Genomic DNA, 19,152 nt, shown 5'->3' on the forward strand with positions numbered 1-19,152 from the left:
TTTTATTGCATGCTTCTGTGTAGCAAGAACTCTTCACACTCTCAAGATGTTTGGGCAGCGTTCGGTCTGAGGGGAGGATGAGTGGTCCAGGCCTTTCCACAAGAGGAAAAGTTGATTTGTTTATCCCTTCTTTTTAGGCTCTGTGATTCTTGTGTCTGGGAGGGTTGAACACTGATAAGTGCATCTTACAGCTGTTTTAAGGGCAACATAAGACAAAGTGAACATAAGTGACATTACTGAAATGGTGGAGCCTCGGTCATGCATTTGTCCTTTGCATCAGTGAGACCGCAGCACAGTGGCTTGCTACTTTGGGAAAGATAAAGGGCTCCTGTTACACAAACACACACACACGCGCACAATCACGGTGACAGCGTAACATTGCAACATTATTTCAGGCAGAGATAGTTTTACACTGAATCACTGCAGTATCAGCAGATAAAAACATCATGCTGGACAATTTCTCCACAAAACTGACTTGCTGTCCCATCATAAACCAGCGTGCTTGACTCTTTAGTGCCACACAAAATGCCTGAGATCTATGGCGAAGAAATTGTAAATAAGCATTCCTCAACTGATCATCTGTTCTTGTCTTCTAAAAATAATACTTTCCATCATGGGCCTTTTAAGTGAAAACAACTAGATTTGTTTTCTAATACTAAATCGATATACAACATTGTATAAAATGTAATCTTTCAAACATAATATGTAACATGATTTTATCCAAACATTAAAATTACACATTGCCGTTGATTATTACAAAATCTGTTGAATTTATATTTAATTCACTGTAGTAAAATAATTTTACTAGTCACAATAGTAAAAATTGTAATGATGAAAAATGTTTCACCCTTGTATTATTTTACTTTTCACTTTTCATTTTTGTTTTTACTTTATTTTCAAATTTATACATTTTCTGTCACATTTGTGTATTATTGTTTATTGCTCACATAAGAATTTTTTAAATGTATTTTGTTTACATGGTTTAACAAATGGCAAACAAAATAAACTAAGAACAAATAAAAACCTCAATGTTTAGGATGACCTTGTGACATTTTGAGAGCAAATTTTTTCACGACAGTTTTGTGCCTCTTTGTGTCACAAAATATTAGTTTTACCTTTTTTGCTTTTTAAATTGACTGTAAAACTGATAACAACGGTGTGAAACTGAAACTGTGCAAAGTAAAAAAAACAAAAGCAGTACCTTGCGAAAAAGAGCCAGTCACCAAACCGAAAAAGCAGCTGAGCATGCTGGTCAACTCCTTCTGACACTCATCCTTACAGTCATTCAGTGCGTCCATGTCTTCTGTCCTTGTGCAACACCTCTTGAACAAACTTACCCACTATATTAGTGCTGACCAAACAAACACTTGAACAAACAAACTCACAAAAGGAAAATAGTCAGTGGACAATGTCTAATGTCTTAAAACTTCAGACGATGTCTTCACTGTGACAGTCCTCCAAACTTCTCATAAAGACTCTGAGCCAGGCAGGCTTCCATTCATGACCCCAGCATCACAATACAAGGAGTTTCTTTTGTCAAAGAACAAACAAAACAAGACCGAATTTATGGGATCCGGTGCTGGAAGATTCTGTTTCTCAGAGCGAAAAGACTCAATGTGACCCAATACAGAAGACAGCTGATTTGTTATCTGGATAACACGACACCTCCTGATCCAGACGTTGCTTGTAATCCAGACCAAACTGCTTCTGACAGACTTCGATGTACAGTACATCTGAAGATATCCTGACAAATGCATAGGAATTAAAGTCAGCTATGAGCAATAAGCTGATCTGAGAGAGAGAGTGAGAGAGAGAGGAGAGAGAGAGAGAGAGAGAGAGAGAGAGAGAGAGAGAAAGCGAGATGGCAGGACGCACGTATGCTTTACAGTAACACGAAGTCAAAGTATAGGGAAGACATTAGTTAGATTGTGTGTACAGTATCTATCAAGATAAGGCCACCGGCCTGATTCTATGACACTTCACCTTTCACTCTTCCCATAATCCTCTCTGATTTCTCATTTGTGAAGTACTCTCTCATTTCCTCTTCATGTCTATAGTGCCATGTTCTTTGATTGGTGCAATGACATATTTTATGTTACAACCACCCCACTATTCTTCTCTATGCCCAAATATGCCCTTATTACCATAAATTCACATTCATTTTTGCAGAAGCTTTTATTCAAAGCCACCAACAAATGAGAGCGCATTAAAAAAATTCTAATGCCAATCATTCAGTATAATTATGAATAACAATACGACAAAATAACGGTAACACTTCACTATAGGGGGCAATTCTCACTGTTAACTAGTTATTATTAGCATGCATATTATTGTTATGTTGGCTTTTTACAAGTACTTATAAGCACATATTCATTACCATGTTCTACATCCCTAATCTTCCTACCCAATACCTACACAGAACAACAACCTTACAAACTATTAATAAGCAACATATGAAGAGTTTATTGAGGAAAAAGTCTATGTTAGTGGTTTGTTTATAGGGAGGATTGCCCCCTATACTGAAGTGTGACCAAATTCTATCTTTGCGAATGTGTAAAATGTCTACCATCCACTTAAATTTCAGCAACCTCACTTGTCATGTTTCCCCATTAAACCACTAGATGGCAACAGTTGAGCATTGTAAAAACGTACTTCTCAAAATAATGGGGAGGTCACTGAGTAAATGGTAAAGGAAGATTCTAAACTGCTTGAGCATCTTATAGTCAGTTTCATCAGACGTACACGCCTGGCCTGTGTTTGTTTACCAGTCTAGCTAGTTGCTAGTAATTTAAGTCAAAGTAAAAGTCTGCTTTATTGTCAATTCTGCCACATGTACAGTACATATATAGAGGATTGAAATTGCATTACTCTCAGACTCATGGTGCATACAAATAACATAGAATAAAAATATGTATAATAAAACAGATGAATACAGATTTTATATACTCTATGTAAAATACAACTTTAGTAGGAATATTTAAAACTGAAAAAGACGATAGGTATTGACAGAGTGCAAACCAGTGAAATATACAATTTATATAATATTTAATTCATAATAATATTAATTGATTTGAATATGTTATTGTATATTGAATAAACAATGTGTTGAATAAACAATTTAAATACCTTTGAATAAACAATTTGTTGAATAGGTTGTGTAACTTTGTCGCATTCAAGTTTTGCCAAGTAATGGTTCTTTTCAGAGCAGCCCACCACACAGTCCCCCATTCACGATTGTGTTCCGGTTCCACCTACGTCTGGTGACTCGAGTGAAATGTGACAAAACCTTTTGATCAGAAGGTGTTTGCTTGAATGTCTGAATACTGTTCAAACAAATTAGCTCTTCGTCACAAATTAAATGTTTTAATTGAAACAATGTTTTTGAAATGGATGATTTGGGCGGAAAAAGGAAAATTCAGAATTGATGGGATTACCTCAATTACAATTTAAAAAGCATCTTAGGATCTGATAAAACGCCAAGAAACATTTGTGCATATTCCAGAAAAATCTCTGAAGAAGAATTTTGTTATGATTTAGTCACCCTTAATAAAACACATAATTCAAAATGTGATTACAACAAGAATCAATATCCTATATATCGTAAACTATGTATATTCCTTATCACAGCGATGCCATACCGGCTATAGCCCTATATAATTTAAAATAAGCAGGTGAAGTATTAGTACCGACATGTCTTAAACTGTCCTGCCACTAGTCTGCCAGCACTAATAGAAGTAAATTAGGAAAAGCCAGCAAAAAACTTTCTAGAGATTCAGCTTTTATAGTTTTGATAGCATCTCATTAATGAACTGGAATGTACAAGTTTACGAGAAAACGGTGGCAACAACGATAGAATCGGTCGAAATCGAATCAACCTGAATCTGTTACCAAGGCTGTGGCACTGATCAACAGAGAAACTTCTGCTCAGGTCTGTTTGATCAATGTCACCCTCTTGGGGTCGAGACCCGACAGCTGTGCTTACAAGATGCCTGGGGTATCATTTACTGATGCGGGGGCTTTGATCGTAGCGGGTAGAGAATATAATGCATTTAATGAATCTAACAGTTTGTGTCCTCTGCTAGTGAGAGCAAGAGGAGGTGTTACTGTTTTTAAGATTTTATTTGTATTATTGTTTATTTAGATTCTCAATTTCAGTTTACACATTGTTTTCATATTAGATTTATTTATGTTTTTTTAAAGAATTGCTTTTACCACGACATGGTGTTGTCTTGTTGTCTCAATCCAGACTGCTTCTCCTGGGATAGTTCATAGCATCCAACATTTAAGCTACAAAAAAAACCCATTTCTTATTGATAGTATTGGTTCACCTGATTCTTTTGCAAACCATTTTTCTCATAATGGTTTCCGTTAACGATAAAAGCCTTCAGTGACAAATTGGAGAAGACATTATCGGGTCGCTGATGGAGCCGCGCGGCACAATCATACATTATGTGAGACAGTTCTGCAAATTTAATCCATCCACAGTCAACATGCACACGCTCGAATCTAGACTCTACATTGTCTCTGAGTAAAGAAGATGTGCTTAAATCAGCAGTTAGGGATTGAATCATCTACAGTCGCTCTGTCGCCTCTAAATTTAAAAATATGATATTTCCACTTTCTGCGTTTCACCTCGATACACAAATCTAAATCTCTGAATGTTCCCATTCGCAAAGACTCTGTTCAGTTTCTCCATCACAACCATTTCGAGCCAGACTCATTTCAAACATCTCAACAACTGACACAAACCAGTTGTTTCCCAAGAATTTAGGACCTAGGCTGAATGGAAACAAATCCTGAGCCAAAACATCAACTGAATAAAACACATTTTTGGGTCACATGGACTTTGCTGACACTCTGCTTACATTTTCCACTTCACCTAAGAGAAAGGTTGTTGTGCAGTTGTTAGGAACCCAAGGCTCACAGATTTAAACCCTATTATGGATTATGTGAATAACTGTTTTGTTGCATCCCAAAACAAAGCTTTCTGTATTCACGTAGCTGTGCTCCCTCTCTGTGTCGTCTGTCTCACCTTGCTCTTTGGGACTGGTGCTGGCGAGGATCCATTTGACCAGACAGCACCTCATGAGGGCTTTGCGTGTAAAGCGTGGCCTCTGCCATTTGCCACTTTCCTTCTGTCGGCCTGTGCCAGGCTCCACCCCGTTGGCGTCGCCCAGCAGATTGCCGTCCACCATCTTGCCATCCTCCTGGGAGAGAGAGGATACAGTTTTATTAGATGCATTTATACAAAACTTATTCAGCTGACAGCAGAATGTGTCTTGCTGGTATAGTTTAATAGTGTTTAAAACTAAACAGATGGCATTGCTGTGTACAGATCACAGACTTGTGACATTGCTTGGACGTGGATTGACTTACTATTTATATTTTTGGCTTCCCTGCTATTATTTTGGTTGCCACTGTCAACTACCTTCACAAATGCCGAAAACAATTACATCTGCATTTCCTGATGGATACAGAGGTGTTTGCAAGAACAATACTATAACAGCTTCAGGTCAGCTTAGGTTTGACGTTGACGTCTGCACATGGTGATATACAGGTAGATGTATGAAAAATAAATAAAAAAATCTTGTGTTGTAAACCAAAATGTACATTGTTTGTACAGTCACTTTCTTGCATTTTGTCTTGCATTTCTTGCATATTACATTTATCAACTTTAAGCTGTAAAATGATCTACAAAATAACATTTGGATAGAGTCTGTGCATTAAGCAGTCTTATTAGTTATTAAGCTGATCATCTATAGTTGAAAACCCAAGCCTGAATGTGGAACATATATAAAAATCTTTCATAAAAGACTGATGTGACAAGAGACATCTATATCTGCAGCGGGCTGTCGTGTTGTTTTGATCGAGATATAAATAAGTGTGGTTTATGTCAGCCTACGAATCTAAAATTAGTTTACATAGACAAATTTTTCACTGAGCTGTGCTTTCTACACGTTCAGCCAGATAGAAATCAATAACTGACAATGGCAAAGCTTATGAATATATATATATATATATATATATATATATATATATATATATATATATATTTATAATATTATTATTTAAATTTCTCTAGAATTAAGTTATTTTAAATATTTAAACATGTAAATTTACTGATGAATGTACTGATCATTTACCGTATAATAATATGCTAAAAGTTGAGTATCTGTTCCTTTTCAAGTCCAATCTCAAAATGGTATGCTCTTTTAAAATGCTGGGCTATTTAAAAGCATGGTCGGATCAAAAAGGCATGAAACCAATTGTTGGTTTGTAAGGCCCTGTCAACATGAACGTGGGTGTTTTCAAAACCACTGCTTTTTTTTAGCGGATCGCCTGTTCATCCATATGCAAACGCAGTATCAAGTCACTGAAACCAAACTTTTTTGAAAACTCCTGCCAGGGTGAACATTTTTAAAAACTCGGGTATCGGTGTTGTTATGTAGGTTTTGCATGATCCTGACAGTGCTTCATAGCGCGCTTCTGCATCTTCATGTGGACAAAATTTAAAAACGTAAAACTCCTTTAAAAAAACCTGTGTACTTGTGGAGCCAAAAATGGTGGGTTATTTCAACCCATTGTTGGGTAAAATATGAACATTATCTGGGTTTATTTAACCAAAAAGTGTCCCTTTTTTAAAGAGTAGTTTAGACAGTTTGATGTCCAAAAATCATTATACAGTATACTGCAGGGGAATGTTATTTGTAGGAGTAAAGATGTAAAAAAACACAGGATATATAGAATATTTGGGTATTATTCATATTATTGTACATTGCAGAGACTTTGGAGTCTGATTTAACAGAGGTGAATGGGCTGAACTTATATCAATGTGTAAAAAGGTAGTGAAAGATGTGTGTAGCAGCAGTAAGGAGATATTGGAAAAGTGACAGATTGAAGTTTGAGTCTGAGTGCAAACTAAATAGATGAAAACTCTCCTCTTATGCCCATTTTTATCAGCATATAGGACATGTGCTGAGGAGTGCAATGCGAGAGTATAGTACAGACTTACACACATAGCTGTAAATCTGTCACCACCACGCTTTAAAATAACAGGACAGGTTTTATTTGCTACAGGAAAACCCTGATATGTAGTATACTGTACTTTACCTCATTCCGCTCAGTCATCTTTCAGGACTCAATTATTCCAACTCTGACTCTATAAAAATGCCATCAATAAAATATCAGGAGAAGAGAGAAAGACTAGGACAAAAGCCTCTTTTACATGAATACAAAAGCATTGCAGGTAGAGGTTGGAGAGCCGCCTTGCTCTTGATAAACTCACAAAGGAGCCCGTCATCAGCTTGAGAGGGTTTATATAGAGATAAACAGTGACATTGATTTAACTCTGAGGGAGAGGTTGGTTAAGACTGCGCTGTAAATGCTGAGCAGCGACAGAAGGATTGAAACACAAGAACCAAAGAGCGGAGAGCTAAATACCAGTTGAAAGAGAGACTGTTTATAAAATGACATATCAGAGAGCTGCTGATGTGAGATGCTGAAAATGTGGCAGTGAGAGTAATCGGCCGAATTAAAAATAGCAGAGTCTCTGCTCTGACCGCATAAAGTTTGAATCAAAGCACTTTGATATGGACAGATATGGCAGATTATAAGAGCGTATTTGAATTAAGATGGAGAGGCACTTTGCTTCCCATTTGTTCTTCACATTTAAGACATACAGTACCATGATATATATGTTACTTCCTGTGTGAAAGCCAATCTTGTAGATAGAAGGCCAACACATCCAATCTGTACAACACAGTGATGCCAGATTTCACATATTTTGAATGTTCACACCATTTTAAATTTTTAATGTAATGTGTAGCATAAAAAAACATGCAAATGTGGGAGAAACGTATGATAAACCAAGAAAACAGTACATTCCTCATTTTGCACAACACAGTCTCATTTCTCAATTTAATAACGGGACATTATAATATGATTATTTATGGCATTTGACAGACGCTTTTATTCAATGCAAAATACAGTGGATTTAATCCATATATTTTGGATTCCCTGGAAATCAAATCCACAACCGTTTGGATTGCTAAAGCAATGCTACTTGGTCATGTCATATATTGTGATATGTCTTAATATGATGGTGACTATGTACAGTTTGGCACAAAACAAATTCCTGTGAGATCATATGTGAAGCTGTATTATTATAATTGTGAAGAAGTGATTACAAAGAAAACGCGTGGGCCATTCAGAGCTTTCTGTCGACCCGTTCACCACTCAGCGGGTTCTTTCTTTTCAAACCTTCCCATGATGCCTCAGCCGTGGGATAATCACAGTCCATGCCAGTGATAATCGTTCGGTATCCCTCCAATTGACCCAACACTGTCAGTCATGCGTTTCATCTCATCGTGCTCTTCATCTCCCCTTCACCCCCCCACACTCGCTGTTCAGTCCATACATATCCAGTTATGCTGTCATGCATAGACATGCATCAGGGTACATGTTTACCGACAAACACGGTTTAATTTCACACCAATTGGTGATCTAGCGGCATTTAGAGGCTCTGACAAGCTTCCGACGACACCCAGAATACTGCCGTAATGTGCACTGTGTAAGAGCAGGCAAGAGATGAAAGAGAGCATGAGAGATAGATCCATTATTATTTCCATAAAAGATGGGAACAAATAATGAAACATAGAGAGAGAAAGAGAGAGACAGAGGGAGAGAGAGAGAGAGAGAGAGAGAGAGGGGCAAATAGACAAGTGTAAACTGTATGACCAAACACTCCCTTCACACAGTGATATAAATAGAATGAGAGAGAGCGCAAGTGCGCGATAGAAGGAGAGAAAGAGAGAGAGAGAGAGAGAGAGAGAGAGAGAGAGCAGCTATAGACTAAAATAAAGATGGCACTGGATATTTTTCTTAGATACTTGCGTGCCAATTTAGCATAGTGAGCACAAAAATACAATAAAAGAAAAGAAAGATTGGTGGAGTGGTGGAGTAAAAAACGGAGGAGAGAGGGAATGACATTAAGATTGGAGGATTATTGGAAGATAGAGAGATGATATGAAACCATTTTGATGGGAAATTTGCATTACTATTTATGGGCATTCCAATGTGGAGAGAGATAGAGAGAGAGAGCAGAGGAAACAAATATATACAAATATCTTATTTGAGAAACAAATAAGAAGAAGAGCAATAGAAAGAAAGAAGAAGATTTGATTAGGTGAAGAATGAAATAATTCCACAAATTCATCAAGTTAATTTAACGCAAAGGCGTAAGCAAACAGCGAAGAAAACTCAGATAATGAAGTTCACAATGTGCTTTTCTCTTTTATTGTGCTTTCATTTAGGAACATTACTTCTCTTTTCCTGAAGAAAGGGCATTAAATGCATTTTAATGTGTCTTGTCTGTGACTTCAAGTGTTCTCATTATTATCTTCTACAGCACCTGAGAAAAAAAGTGGTGATCACCAAAATACATAATGTACACACGAAAAGAACCCGGTAAAGACTGTACTGTATCTGTGAGGACACATTAACAGAAATACAGTGATATTTCAAGATTTTTTACGTCTTATATATATTTATCAATTTGGCACATGCTTTATCTAAAATGACTACATGTATTTAAATATTTAAGCTACATATTTTATGAGTACACTCATTCCTTGGCAAATGAACCCATGACTTTGTGTTACGCTACAGGAACCCTGATCCTACACCTAAAGGGGTCGCACACCAGATGCGGAAGAGCCGTGTCCGTTGTGCGAGACCCCAAAACCTCACACAAACCTGTTGAGAGTTTAACATTTTCAGTAAAACATGATTTGGAAGATTTATAACTGAATGTCATCTAAAATGGGCCAGAGATCTACTGAGACCTGGATAGTGACTTGGGCCATGAAGCAAGCACCCAAACCACACCCTAGCAGCCACCCAATGCCCTAGCAACAAGCTGACATTTTCTTTAGGAAAATGCAGTTATCATCTACTTTGACTCAACACACAAATTCCAGTCACTGTTCCATTTGATAAATGTGTAAGTATACAAAGCGTAACCTTGTTTGCCATTTCATGCAGGAGAAGCAGACTTGAGACAAGGCTGTATAATTAAAGCCTGAGGGAGACTCCTGTGTTTAGAGAGAAGAGAAGATTTGTGCATTACATCAGGTGTGCAGTCACCATTAAAACATACTATTCCTCAACCAGCTCACAAACCCACACACAAAACCCACATTTAAAAGTCACAATCCACCACCATATAGGCTGTGTGCAGAACTCACTGACAAACATAACGTTTGCTGAAAACACCTTCAGTAGTATAGATTTTATTAAACCTGTATGTGAAAAGAACACAGCATGCGATGCTAAACATTACAAACAGCAATGACGTCATGGTTTAATTAAGTAGGCACCCCGTTTTGACCTATTCTTCAATTTCGCATTTTTATAAAATGTTCAGTAAAACTGTATTGCATATGTGTTGGTAGTTTTACCAAATAGCTAATAAGTCCAGAAAGAGATTCCATGTCCAATGAAATTGGAAAATTGAACACGTTGTATACTGCGTTTTGCCAAATTGTCGCCGTGTAAATAAAAGGTTTAATCTGCATTCTAATGCAATGATCCTGTCCTTCTCGTCTGGTGCTTTCTGTTTCTTTGGACAGGGTCGAGACAGTACCATGTCTTTGTTGCATTCTGTGTGGAAACACGTGGCCTTTGTTATGACATTGCGCCACGTGTCCTCCATGCCCCGCCCCCTTGTTTCCCTATAATCTTCCTTTTAGGGGTTTATTCCCATCACCTGCCGTCACCTTCCCCATGTGATTATATCCCGTTAGTGTTCCATATACTATGCCCCAGTTTCCTCTGTCCCGTACCAGTTCGTTATTGAGGCCATGTCTCGTAATTCCCCGTCTGACAACGTGTTCCTGATTTACCCGGTCGTGTTTTGGATTTCTTTGTGTTTTTTGGATTATATTATTTATCATCAGGAGTCTCTTGTTTTTGCCCCCTCGTGGGAAGTTTTCTGTTTGTGTTGTTTTCCTTGACGTTTTGCCCCCCGTGGGATTTTTAAATAAAGTCTTTGTTTTTCCTCTACGCCGTCTGCTCTTGGGTCTCTGTCTGAGAATCATGACATTCTTAAAACCTTTAAGATAAAACGTTAAAGCATTCAATTTGACTCTGTGGAGACACAAGTCCCAAAATGTACACAATGTAAAGAAAAAAAAACATAACATAATGTAAATAAGTTGTCACAGAATAATGTATCATAGTACAGTTGTGCACAAAAGGGGGTGTTGGGCACAGTTTTTGTGGCATTTTATGAAACATAGAAATGTATCATAATTTCTATGCAATCAAACATCAGAAAAATAAGACCACCAACTAAAATAATTGATATTCCAGCATTGTATAAATGTATGCTTAGTTAACATTTTAAATCTAAGATCTACGTTTTTATTTAGTGGGTCCGCAAAGTGATGCACTCTACACAAAGGGGGCCTCACAATGGAAAAGTTTGAGAACCACTAATTTAGAAAATGCGAATAACTCTTATTTTACAATAATGTCAAAAACGACCTTTTAATTTAAAGGCGACAAAACGTAGTATCAACACTGAAAATGTGCATACTGTGCATTGTATACATACTGCATGCTACAGAAATAGTTACAGCAGTATGACATTCTGTATAAAAAACCCAAGGCACACAGTGGTCTTTAACCTAATGTTGTAAGTAGTGCTTAGCATTGATCACAGATACATTAAGGCTACGTAAAGCTGCATTTTTAATGAGAACAGAGCAACACGTCTACTGTGGAGCTAGAGACCAACACTACGCACAACAACCGGTAAGACTAGTAGAAGCATTTCCATTTCTAATGAGTATATATTTTTTTGGCTGATTATTAAGAGTCAATTAAAAAAACCTTTGTTACCATTGCTACTTAGCATGTTGTTGTATAGACTAAAACAGCAGAGTTATGTGGGGTAAAAACCCAATTTTCTCAAAGTCAAACAATGAAGTCTAAAACAAATCCTCATAGATCATTAAGCAAGATGGGAAAACCGAAACCCATAAATGAATAAACAAAATCAGTTATTGAAGAAGTACACACAAAAAATGACTTCAGGGAAAAAATGTTTTTTGTAAGATTTAAGTTTGCTTTTGTATAATAAAGAATTTCAGCTTTTCAGTTAATAATCACATTTCCCATACGCCTAAAGAGAGATTCAGCAAACAAATATGAAATAAAATGACAAAAAATGGGCCTTACAATTCTGCAGAGCTTTCCTTGTATACCTGTGCATATGGCATACAAGTATTTATTGAAAATATTATTAATCCTTATAGATAGTCAACAGGAAAAAACACATTTGGAACCATGCAATCGTTGCATTTTATTGGTCCCCTGAAAGATACAAACACACATTCAATTATATCCGGTCATGACGCTTTAAAAATGATGACGCGTGGCGGCCTCACTTATGTCCTTGAGGAAACACCATCTAAAGGTAGCCTACTACTTAGCCAGTGTGGAGGGTGTCATCGGTGTTTGTGAAAAAACACTTGAGCACCATCGGGCTGTTCATTTCAGGCTCTCGGTCACATTTTATTCGAATGTTGGCATGACACTCGTTACAGTTGCCTCTGATTTCAATGTATTTCTCTGTGACTGATGGGTAAACCTTAGCTCTTTTAAAGGCAAATGTGCAAGCGCTCTTCACTCCTTGCCAGATATGAGAATTTATCACATGCGTGATATGCCAGATGCCAGGCTTTAAAATTGTATATTCCTTTTTTGTGTTTTAGAGAACTTGTTTTTGTACTCAACTGTTTCAGGCATGAATTCAATCCATTTCTGAAATGAAACGTGAAGATTTTCAAGGATAACTGTATTGGTCAGAATATTAGGATAATATTATGTACTAACAATAAATGTGAACCTGCCTATGAAAATCAGGCTAAATTATCATAAACAATGAGGTCATGAGCAACAATGTTTGATTTTAACTATGATTTAAAATTGTGATATGGAAATTGTGAAATGATTTATTAAATATATCAATATTATATTTTCACAGAATGTTCATTTAAAGATATGAGGATATTTTCACACACTGTTCTTTACATTATGTAGGATGATTTTATGTATAAAACAGCAAACCACCCAAAAAAAACTTGAACTCTGTTTGCAGGGTTACACATAAGAATATTATGTGTCCCTTTCTGTGAAAACCCAGCTGAAGTGTTTCGTATGTGAATTGCTGTTTTTAACATGAAATCATCCTACATAATGTAAAGAACAGTGTGTGAAAATACCTTCGATTTAAAATCGACTTTATCACAAATTGAAATCATAGTAAAAATGAATGGTTAAAATCAAACTTTGTTGCTCATGATCTCATAAGCAATGAGACTTGAGCCCGGGGTCACAATTTTAGAGACATGCAGCTGTAATTAGTATTTTATAACGGATACTGATACTAGCAAGGAGTTTTTGGTTGAATAAATATTGACAATCTAAGCTTTCTTGAATTTCCTTCCTTACTTTTTTAAGGAGGTCTAATAATATTGTAACTGGCAGTGTGAAAATGTTGTACTTACATTTGCCAGAAATTTGAAATAGTAACTTAATAATGGATTTTTACTCTACAAACACTATTTCCCACGGGATCTTGTTTAACATTGTGTGATGCGCAGTGGTGGCAGTGAACCGTAGCAGATGATAGGCTACTCCGTGTAAATAAAGAAAAAGACAAGAGAACCCATGAAGAGTAGACAATTATTTATTATTATTTGGATGATTTCGGAGCATGTCGATGGGCTGATGACATCATCGCCTCTAATTCAATGTCTAATATTAAAACAATTAAAGCAGCACAAACGTTTTTTTACGGCACAAACCAGCACAAACGGAGCACAAACGATTGATGCTATTTTGGGTGAGTTTGGAGCATGTCTGGGGGCTGGTGACGTCATCGCCTATAATTCAATGTCTAATATTTAAAAAAACGTAGCAGCACAAACACAACTTTTCGCGGAACAACCAGCACAAACGGAGCACAAACAAGGGGGACTATTTTCGGTGGTTTTGGAGCATGTCGGGGGGATGAGTGACCTCCGAATGACCTAAAATTATTCTTCTATTATCTGAAAAACTGAAGCAGCACAAACACATTTTTTTACGGCACAAACCAGCACAAACGGAGCACAAACGATTGAGGATATTTTGCAAATGTTTTGTGTTGGGAGGGGGGCCAACTTCACGCAGGTCATGTCAGATTGTTGGTGCTTGTGCGGTAAAAAAGAAAAATAGGAGAGAAAAGATTAAAAAAGATATAACGTAGCCCTATCCCACCATGTGTTATCAGCCAGCCAAGGTCGTGAGATGAGGTCAGCTTTTATGTTCCATCTGAACGCACCACAGCCCACTGACTGAAGACCAGCCTAAGGCCAGAGTCTTCAAAGAGCTGTAGTGACTTCCAGCCTAACCACTGTGAAACGCTGAAAAAGATTAAGAGAAAAGAAAAGAGAGAGTGATGTAGAAAGGAATAATGTTGGATGAATTACTTATTCAGTATTAGTCAAGGACTCTGTGATAGACAGTAAGTGCTTCCTCAGATCACACATTAGATAATATAATATATTATCTAATATAATTTAATATAAGAGCCTGTCCTTTCACGCACAGTTTTGAAATGATGCGATTGAAGTAACATCTTGCCATAATGTATATTATGGAGTGATGGACAGGGAGGTTTGTTAATGTCAACATCTAATAGGATGGTTTGTCGTCTATACTGTACGCTTCATAACAGGTCTGGAAATGGGAAAGCTCACTGGTACAAAAAAGAAAATGCTGTTTTAAAGACAAGGTTTCTTTGTGGATATTAGACACTTAAGGTAGGGCGCATACAGTGAAGTGAAGCACCACAGATGCACACATTATATATGGGAGAGCTCAAGGTCAAAATCTCTCCCTGACGCAAGACCGGCCAGTTTTAAAGCCCCAGTGAAATCAAAATGATAGTTTTTTTCCTTTCATTAAAAATAAGTTAGCCTTAAGGATTTCAATAAACTAATATGCTCCTACACGCTGACAAAATTCCCATTAAGAAGATATACGTTTTCAAAACTGACAGTCTCGCATGTGCGCTAAAAGAAATTAAGAAATTCCATTACAACACAATACACTTCAGCCTCTCGTCAAAGTTCTCGCCTAATCAAACACGCTTTACAACCCGAAGAGTCCCGCTCTCTTCACTATGAGAGCTGCGGAAGCGGCGCCCTTAAATCAGCCATTTATTACTGTATTTCCTAAATGGTGAATGAGATTGGGGTTGATCCAGACAGTTTTAACATTAAGTCTTAATTTCGCGTAAGTGTCAAGTGAGCGGTTGTACGGGAGTGTTCTCCGGTTCAGAGACATGATAGCACAGAGCTGATCATAGGCTGACTGTAACTTCATATATTATTGGACATCAGGTGGCTTTTGAATGTGAAACAATAAACAAACCACGGTAAATGTTATTATAATGGTACAGTGTTGTGTAACATTTGAAATGACGGTACGATATTGTAGTTTTATATTAATTTAGCTGGCATAAACTACCCTGACGCTAGCCAAACAAGTCATTTCACGTGTTCGCCTAACAGATAATAGGTACGGATAATAAGGGACAGATAGTATGCGTATTTGGCGGGCTGTCCCAGACTCGGGTCGTTCCCCCCATTTTTCTACGGTAAAAACAGGCTGATGGTAAGCAGTTGGGGTGGAGGAGGGATGCTGCGAAACTTTAGAGAAAATGAGGCTAAGGCGTCTAGTCTATTTGTAGGGGTTTCCTCCCAAACTAATAGGATGATTTGTGAGATTGGTAGGAAACTAGCCAGTTAGTTATCTGATTTGTGAGATTTGTCAGGAAAAGCCATCCGGGCTAATTAACTGATTGGTGAGATTGGTCATAGCAAGCCACCCCGGTTAGTTATCTGCAAATGCTCATAACAAATATTATGTAATTAAATGTAAAGCCGCGTTCACACCGCTAGCCTTAGCATTTTAGGACTTCTTGTTCCATCGTCCATTACACCATTCACAGTCTATTTACTTACCAGGGAACACATTTTTAATAAAGTTTGAAAGAGTTGTCAGAGGCTTGATGGTGGTAACGTTGTTATCGAGCGACCATATCGTAGTCTGTTTATAGAATCATAATAGCTTTCCACTTCTGGCGATTGTATTTTGGCTTCAAAAGTAACAAATGTGTATTTGCAAAGATGTTTTTGATGGGCAAAAGGTGTAAACATCACAAACCTTTGTTAAACAAAGAGCTTATATTTTGCGATCTTCCAAAAGTCTTTGGGAAAAATCATAGGCTTTTGGTCAAGGGAACCATTGCATCGCTATTTATATTGGCCTACTAAAAGACGTCATCTCTGTGGCTCCCAATAGGCCCTTTTCACATGATGTCATGCTTCTTCCGTTCTGCCGCAAAGCAGTGTATCGCTACTTCCACTAGCGCCTCAGAACGGAGTTTACCAAATCCCTTGAACAGCTGCCACAAATACAGATAGATGATGTACAACATCGTGCAGAGAACGATTTCGCTTACAGCAAGATCGAAGCTAGATAAAGAATACAAATTCTTCGTTGAACAGCCCCTGTTTGATTATCAAGATAAGTGTTTTGTTTTCGTTTTGTGTTAGCGAACGTGGTAGGATAAGTACTTGAATAAGTGTTCTGTCAGTTCTTCTTCTTGCTTGTTGCAAGATGGATGTTCTGATACACTGCTTTGCGCAAAAGGCGGAAGTTAAGTGACGTCATTGTGAAAAGGGCCTATTAGAAGGTGTTTCTAGTTTTGGTTGCTCCAGTAACAGTTAACATAAACAAACACTGCAGTAACTGACAAGACATATGCCAAATTTGCCTTCTTATATCATGCTCTAAAAGTATGTACTGTTTTTGTTATGCAAAGTATATCAATTTAAGTGTATAGCAAAACAATATGCCGGCACTGAGACAAACTAACAGAGAAACAGAGGTGGCCCTTGTTGCCTAGAAAACAATGTGGCCATTAACTGTACACACATAAAGCTCGTATTACCATATCAAGTATTTATTTACTCATTGTTTCATATAACGTTAACTCTATAGTTATATTTATTAATTTAGTGACATATTACTTATTTAATTAGCTTTTCTGTAGCTAAGTGGTAAGAGCATAGCGTTAACAACGCAAGCTTGTGGGTTCGATCCCAGGGGATTGCAAATACCCATGTAAAATGTATAGGATAAAAGCAATGTAAGTCGCTTTGGATAAAAGCGTCTGCCAAATGCCTAATTGTAAATGTAAATGTTAATTTCATTTATGCAGTGGAGTGTCACTTAACTCCGCCCACTCACAGTGAGTTGTGGGTCATTTGCAATTCGATTGTGCATCATTCTGCACTTCGGATTTCTACCGGACGTAGTAGACCATCCAGGACTCTTTGGAATACTCTTTTCAACATACTATGATTTGGGACATACTAATTATATTTTCGAATACTATTTTGGACGGATAGTATGCAAATTGGGACGCAGCAATAAAGTCATATAATTCACACAAGACACAGCTACTTCCTTGCGCCAATAGTCCCTGTTGCTCCTGTCGCTAGAAGTTGCTAAGATACCATAGAAATGAATGAGACCATGTACATCTGTCAGTGCCAGTGTGAATGGGGCTTCATACTATGTAAGGGCGCTCTGTGGTGCGATGTGATTTAAGCATAGCTGAACGCAATTTTTCGTTTTTAAAGGCCCAATGAGGTACTGCACTTTTGTCAAATGAGACCCCCTTTACGTTTCGGCTGATTGAAAACAAATTGGTCATTTTGGAAAGAAACATTTGCATATCTCTTGGCTAAAAAATGGAGTTAGCTGGCTGACCACCTTAAACCAACTAAGACCACCAAACCATGTTAAACTGGTATAGTTTGTATAAATTTGTATAAATTCACCATGTGTTGCATTCTATTGCCATCTGGTTTTAACTTGTTGCGGCTTTCAACTACTGGCCCTGCTGTTGTACGAGCCCTACAGACAGAGAGAGAGAGAGAGAGAGAGAGAGAGAGAGAGAACAAGACAAGAAGGAGTTTATTTTTAGCTGAGACCAACCGACGCATATTCTCCCCTGAGACGAAGAGAGAGGAAAGAAAAGAAAGACCCCCTAATCAACTCACACACCTGCTGCTCCTCAATCTCCACCTTCATTCTCTTCAGCTTCCGACTACAGTATAAAATACCTACTCATCTCCAGACACAGCACAAACTCAAGCTGAAATCTTCTCCCTTTTCCTGATGTAAGCCAAAATCTCTCCATCTTCCGCTCCGTTTATCCATTTCTCTCCATTCTTGCCTCCAGATACTTGCTCTAACTCCATCTGCCTTTCCCGCTCGATAACTTTTCCTGTCAATCTTTCTTGCCATGCTGGCTTCCTGTCCTCCCACGCCTGGTGTCTGATACCATATCTCACAATCTCTCCTTCACTCCCTTCCTTGCCTCTTTTTTCTGTTTTATATTGTACTGTTTTCTCCCTCCAAAAAAACCCATCTCCTGTATAGTATATCATTTCCCCTGTTCCTTCCTCTCACACGTTCTCTCTGTTCTTGGGATCTGTTACCACATGAGAGAGTCGCAGTGTTTCTCTTAATGTCAAAAGGGAATGTGTGTGTTGCCTCCTTGTGTCTGGTCTCTTATGTAAACCTTCTGATCTACAGCGAGCACACGGCTCTGTCAGTCATCCTGGTTTAGGACCGCCCAAAAAATAACGGGAGTAAACAGGTACACAAATGCAAAAATCTCTTTTCTGAGATGAAATATTTAAAAGAGATTTCAAGAGAAAAGTACAAGATGTCATTGTTCCTGGAATGTTCAATGACAGGTTCTGGACCAATCAGATGTGAGCCCTGTTTAAATGGCCAACAGGGCTGGTCACCAACATCTGTTTTGGATGCTTTTTGCTTTTAAATAACATCATCTTTCCACTAGCTAGAACACAATCTAAATTTGACTAAAATCAAAACAAACCAGGCTAAACCAGCATAAAAATTGTAAAAAGGTATATCTGACCGTTCTTGAACTATTGTTACATCGTAAAACAGCTTTCATAACCTGTAAAATCCCCTTATGAAACAGCTGCCCTTTTA

General features: G+C 37.7%; 1 protein-coding gene across 1 annotated transcript in view; it reads right to left on the reverse strand.

Annotated features, from left to right (window-relative positions):
* kcnip3a (Kv channel interacting protein 3a, calsenilin) overlaps positions 1-19,152 on the reverse strand; it is a 48,516-nt gene that overhangs the window by 24,799 nt on the left and 4,565 nt on the right. The window contains exon 2 of the mRNA XM_056729982.1: positions 5,033-5,207. Coding sequence (XP_056585960.1) covers positions 5,033-5,207 — 175 coding nt within the window. The remainder of the gene's footprint in view (positions 1-5,032; positions 5,208-19,152) is intronic.

The sequence above is a fragment of the Triplophysa dalaica genome, chromosome 18 (assembly GCF_015846415.1).
Source record: "Triplophysa dalaica isolate WHDGS20190420 chromosome 18, ASM1584641v1, whole genome shotgun sequence".
Lineage (NCBI taxonomy): Eukaryota > Metazoa > Chordata > Actinopteri > Cypriniformes > Nemacheilidae > Triplophysa > Triplophysa dalaica.